The 6,100-nt window shown below is 47.2% G+C and overlaps 1 protein-coding gene across 1 annotated transcript in view; it reads left to right on the top strand.

Moving 5' to 3' along the window:
- The window catches only part of CUBN (cubilin), a 303,548-nt gene that overhangs the window by 218,775 nt on the left and 78,673 nt on the right, over positions 1-6,100 (top strand). Inside the window, exons 52-54 of the mRNA XM_004716015.2 lie at positions 895-1,082; positions 2,926-3,082; positions 4,628-4,777. Of these exons, the coding sequence (XP_004716072.1) occupies positions 895-1,082; positions 2,926-3,082; positions 4,628-4,777 (495 nt within the window). The remainder of the gene's footprint in view (positions 1-894; positions 1,083-2,925; positions 3,083-4,627; positions 4,778-6,100) is intronic.

Genomic DNA, 6,100 nt, shown 5'->3' with positions numbered 1-6,100 from the left:
CGTGAACCCGTCATAATTTAGAAATTATTATTTTTTTCATGTCTTACACCAACTGCTGTCTCCCTTCACCCACTTTTCTGTTGTTTGTCCCCCTGGGAGGCTGTTATTTGTCACTCACTGTGATTGCTTCCCCTTGCTGCCTCCACCTTCCCCTTCCCTCTTGAGCCACTAGTTTTTGTAAGGCTTGAAAAGAAAAGGGATTCCACAAATGCTCTTGCATTTATCTTTGTTGTTTGTCATTTTTGTTATTGTTTGGTTTTGTTTTTGAGCTTGTTTGTGTTTTGTTACTGCCGCTGCTCACATCTTTGCCATTTCTTAGGTACCCATTTTAATATGACAAACGAATTCTAGATTTTTCTCCTTTTTGTTTTTACCTGTGTTCTTTCTTCTTTTTCTTAATCGGTTTCAGTATAAATGAACCAAATTGCTTTGTGGAAGAGTTTTCCCCTTTCTAGAATCATATTCTCTAGTTAAGTATATTGGAAGAAAATGACAAGTGACGATCAAGTTGTATTCTCTTGTGCTCGTGGTAATACAATACGGAGTTTGGCCTTGCCATCACAGAAATGCTATGTAAACTCAAGGGAAGTCAAATATTTCCAGTGAAGACCAGATAGACGTTTGCCTTCTAAGGCGTCAGATTTCGTGGGCTCAGCCGTGCTCTGCATAGCTGTAACAAAACCCTGACACGTGAGGTTTCCTCCCCCTTCACCGGACCTTACATGTATTGAGCATGCTTGCTGGGCACCTGCCCAAAGACCAGGACCCCCGCGTCAGGAAAGATAAACTGAAATCTCACATTTAGAAGTGTCCCTTCCCAGAGGTCTTGAGTTGTTAAAAATGCTTCTTGTCCTTTCAGACAGATGAGATTGTTTTGTTCTGGTCCTATTTCAGGCTGTGGTGGGATCCTTCACTCTGACAATGGCACCATCAGGTCCCCTCGCTGGCCTCAGCAGTTCCCCGAGAACAGCAGGTGCGCGTGGACAGTCGTCACTCACGAAAGCAAACACTTGGAGCTCAGCTTTGACAGCGACTTCCTCCTCCCCAGTGGCGATGGGCTGTGTCAGGACAGCTTTGTGAAGGTTCGTGCGCGTGTTTGTTTCACTGGAGCTGACCAGGTTCTGTGCGCATAAACATTTACACTGGGGATGACTTATTACCTCTCAAAATAAGAACTGGACCGTTTTGTTGCTTGGATTCTCCGGATGGAAAAGTGGGAAAACTCAAAGGTTGAGAGTTAAGATTTGAACCGTGTCATGTTTCCTTGTCACGATATGGTGACTTCTCGTTGGCAATTAGGCAGTAGACTGCTAACCACAAGGCCAGCAATTCGAATCTACCGGCTGAACCAAGGGAGAAAGATGAGGCTGTCTGATTCCACAAAAATTTACAGCCTCAGAAACCTCATAGAGCAGTGGTTCTGAACCTTCCTTATGCTGTCTGTGACCCTTAATACAATACAGTTCCTCATGTTGTGGTGACCCCCAACCATAAAATTATTTTCCTTGCACTGTAATTTCGCTCCTGTGATGAATCGGTGACGCCGGCGAAAGGGTCATTCGACCCCCGAAGGGGTCGGGACCCACGGGTTGAGAACCGCTGCCAGAGAGGGTCACTATGAGTCGGAATCAACTCGGTGGCAGTGGGGTTGGACGAGGCACTTCGTTTTGGACTTTGTTCTCTGGTCTTGTGAACATTTGGTTCTTTCTTGTGGGAACTGGAGAGAAGGCTAGATGGTTTGGGTTCCTTCTCCTCCCCAGCCCCCCACCCTCACCGCAGTGGATCTTTAAGGACAGATGCTCTTTGGGCTGTCTCACAACCAATTTTGCAGGCAACATTTAATGTATGCTCTGAAAATGACTGAAGATTAGAGATGTGTCTGCCGGCAGCTTTTACTTTGGGCCTTAAGAGTCCACATGCTGAAAAGACGACAAGAGAGCTACGTACAAATGGTGTCAGTGGGCCACCCATCACAACTTCTGTCAGGTTGTGCTGCTCGGGCTCTGACGCATCACTGTGCCTGACCTTAACCAAGCTGGACGATGATAAATTCGTCTCCTACATTTCCTTCTCTAGATGTTACTCTGATAGATTGTCTCCTGATGTCCGGAAAAAGCATGGACTCTATGGCCGCACTGACTAGCCTTCTCTCCAACCTACCATCTGCTTGTTCTTTTGTGAGTTCATTAAGTATTTAGGCTTCCACTTATTCAACTATAAAATAGGGAGACTAATTCCTACTGTAGCAGAGTTGTTTGAAAGATCAGGGGTAATTTGAAACCGTGTCACAAGCAGTGCTCACTACTGCGAAAGTAAAACCACATAGTGATTATGTGTGGTCGTGGCCTTTCAGGTCATTGACCTTGTGACTATTTTATATCGCCTCTTCCGTTCTGCACACTATCTCGTTTCACTTTCTGTGAAAATGCACATTTCCGTTCATTGGTTTGTGCGTGAGATAAATGAACTCTCTCCTCCGGGAGTGAGATTGAGACTTCTGGCTCAGACAAGATGGCACTGGTTTGCCAGTCCCCACCACTCCCTGCTCAACAAATGCTGAAAGCAAGCCGTCTTCCCTCCACCCAGGGCAAATGATCCATGCCACTGCGTCCATGCCTTTGTGTCTGTGTGTCTGCAGCTTGGGCTGATCACATCAACCCAGAACAGTGACAGGGAAACCCAATCATGATTGAAAACAGCGATTGTCCTGCTACGTAAAGATGGACAGTCTCCTGGAGAATGAGTTAGGCTATAAAATGTAGCTTTAAAAACAGCTCTCAGAATATACTGAGGGTTTTTATGTGTATTATTTCTATTATGTTTACTTCTAGATACTCTCAAGCACCATTATTTTCAAGTCTAGGCACATTAAGATATTGACAGGGGCATATTGAAAGCATTGAATCATGTTTATGATTCTACCAGGTGTGGGCAGGATCTCAGGAGGCCGAAGAAGCCCTGTTAGCCACAAGTTGTGGGAACGTGGCTCCCAGCCCCATCATCACACCTCGAAACACGTTCACTGCTGTGTTCCAGTCTCAGGGGCCTCCAGCTCGGGGCTTCTCTGCAGCCTTCATAAGCCGTGAGTAGCACTGAAACCGGAAAGGTCTTTGAAAGGTGTGTCTGCCACAGCCAGGCTTCGAGAGCAGTAGGAAAGCTGAACCAGGCTCATGGGAACCGGAGTGGAAGAAGAAGAACAAGGTGGCCTGAATCCAAGAAGCTTGCTGTATTAGTCTGGGTACTTTGGAGAAACAAATCCACAGCAACTCATGTATAAGAGAGAGTTTTATGTAAAGAAAATGTGCATCACGAAAACATCCCAACCCAATGCTGCCCAAGCCCACAAGTCCAACATTAACCCATTAACCCAACACCAGTCCACAAAGTCCTCCACCTCACAAAACAGAGGCAATGATGCCAACTGCAGGAGGAAAGCTGAGTCAGTGAACGAACAAGCATCTCAGCACTAGCAGGGGTCTCCACACGGCTGCTCCAGCACCCAGGGCTGCATCGGGATAGGTCCATGTAACTTTTCCTTGGGGATGTCTTGTAGGAAGTCAATCTTGCAAGCTGAAGCAGGGAACTGCTAGGGCAGCTGCACCCAGTGCAACCATCACAAAACAAGAGACCCGAGAACTCGAAAGGCGAGGCTTCACCACCCATTTATCCCTCCGCCTTTCAATTAGCCCCACATGTGATTATTGGCCAGGCTGGCACAATTAGCTAACTCACTTGCCTACTCTTCTTTTAGAAGGCAGTGAGCATGGCATTGAGTTCAACGTGAGGCCGATTGTGTGAGAATATGAAAGACACGAGTGCCACCCAAAACCAGTTATCATTGAGTCAACTCCAGTTACTGGTGTCAGAGTCGAACTGTTCTCCATAGACTTTTCTAGGGCTGAGAATAAGCCTGAAATCCCCAGGGGCAGGTATTGAGCAGGAAACCAAAGGTTAGTTCCTAGCAGACCGTAGCGTGGCACATTCACTTCTTGCATCAAAATCTCTTGTGGAGCTTCGCAAACACACACCCAGTCTCATCAGAGACCCCAGGACGAGACTCTCCATGGATGGGGACTAGTACCTGGCACATTTCAGTTCTCATATTATGTCTTAGGCTCAGTAGACTTTGAGACACTCAAAGATCGAGACAATCTATTCAGGATTTTTCCCTTCCTAAGTCAGCACATAGGTCTACATCTCCAAGTAATAAGCGAAAATTAGGTTAGAGCAAAAATGCAGTCATTTTCATAGCTAATGTGGTTGTTGACGGAATTAAATTAAGGGGTCATTCATCGGAAATGAGCATTTAGGGAAATGTTTGATTAAAGGCATTAGAGGAAGCGTTGAAATATATCAGTATTGCAGGCAGGAATAGCAGAATGGGGCTGTGTCAAGGCAAAAATGAGGGCAATTCCGACCTAGTCTTAGACCTAGCCGGTCTTTGATCGGTCGGTTGTCCTGTGTGGGCATTGATGCGTAATAGCGTGTTTTAATATCATTTGGTGCGTCTCAGGAAATTTTGCCTGCGGCGAATTTAGGAACTTTCCCTTTGTCCTTCACTGATAAGATAGCTGTTGTGTGTGAGAACAAACGTGATGACAATAATATGCCTTTTCTTCCTCCTTAGGATGTGGAGGAAACTTCACTGGCCCGTCCGGTGACATCGTTTCCCCTAACTACCCAAAGCAGTACGACAACAATGTGAATTGCACCTATGTCATTGAGGCTAGTTCCCAATCAGTGGTCCTCTTGACTTTTGTGTCTTTCCATTTGGAAGGTAAGTGTTTTCCTAAGTAAATTACAATTCATTCGCATTCTTAATAGGAGAATGAAGAGCCCATAGAGGGCAAGCCAGAGGAGGTTCATCTAAAATCATCGTTAAAACAGTCCAAGTATGTTACAGAGGGTAATAGCTCACATCTTGGAAGACACGACTGCTGGCGGAAGTGGCTGCCCCGCACCCCTACTTCCGCATCTCATTCCATAGCCGTTGCCTAGCTGTCCCCAAACCACACTGAGATCAAAAAGCATGGGCTGTGTGCCCACTTCTCTTAGTCTGGCCAGATCCTAGACATCCTGCTATGTCATGGAGCCTGAAAACAAGTGGCTCTTGGCACCCTTGAAGCGGTCAGCGATACCACCAACACCTGGTACTTCATGCTGGGTTACCCCTTTCCAACAAGCCCAGGGCTTGGATACAGGGCACCTTTGTGGCGCAGGACCCCAGGGGGAGAAAGGGAAGCCCCAGAGCGGGAGACCCTAGAAGGCCATGCAGCGTATGGTATGTGCCTGTGTGTGTGTTGGAGGGGGGGGGTGTGGTGCATCCAAGGAGCTGTGTGGAGCATGCCACCAATGACAAAGAGACCCTCAAGCACCTCGTGCCAGGCCAGCCTCTGTTCATGCCTCCCACAGCAGCATGATGCTGCTGCTGGTCTGAGCATACACCTGGCCAGATCTCCCCAAGGGCCATGCCCGCACAGCAGCTTATATGGGAGCAGATGTCTGAAAGGTCGCTTTCAGAAACACCCCCCACCCCCCCAGCACATCTTGTTCATCACCAGTCGTCCAGAGGAGACAGACAAAGCCAGTTGCTCCTGCTAGTTAGTTCCCCAATCATGGGAAGTCCAGCTGGTCTCTGGTCACCTTCCTAGACATTGAGGTGCAGGAAGGGGTGCTTGTGATGCCCTGCAAGGCTTCCAGAGCACCCGGAACGATGCCATAAAGATGTCTACCAACAAGTAGCATTGATTCCTCCGTGTCTACTTCTGTCCCTGTCCTGGGGCTGCCAAGCTCCTGATAACAAGCCCCCTATGGGAGCCCGATGACAAGCCCCCTATGGAGCCTTTTCTCACCTCAGTGTGTTTAAGTGGACACCACTCAGCATTGCAGCCAGAGTCTGTGTCCAAAGTGTACCGCTGACACTGCCAGTCTAGAATTAAGGTGTTTTATTGAGGTTTGGTTACACACACACACACACACACACACACACACACACACACACAGACACGTTTACTATAAACATAATTAAAATCCCATTCAGCGTTGTATATACCATTCTATACATTCCATTCCAAAGTATAAAAATCATTCCAGAACATAA

Source organism: Echinops telfairi, unplaced genomic scaffold (assembly GCF_000313985.2).
Source record: "Echinops telfairi isolate 266 unplaced genomic scaffold, ASM31398v2 ScPeMD7_7473;HRSCAF=8511, whole genome shotgun sequence".
In the NCBI taxonomy this organism is placed as follows: Eukaryota; Metazoa; Chordata; class Mammalia; order Afrosoricida; family Tenrecidae; genus Echinops; species Echinops telfairi.
The sequence above is the reverse complement of the archived record's forward strand: the minus strand, read 5'-3'. Positions and strand labels throughout refer to the sequence as shown.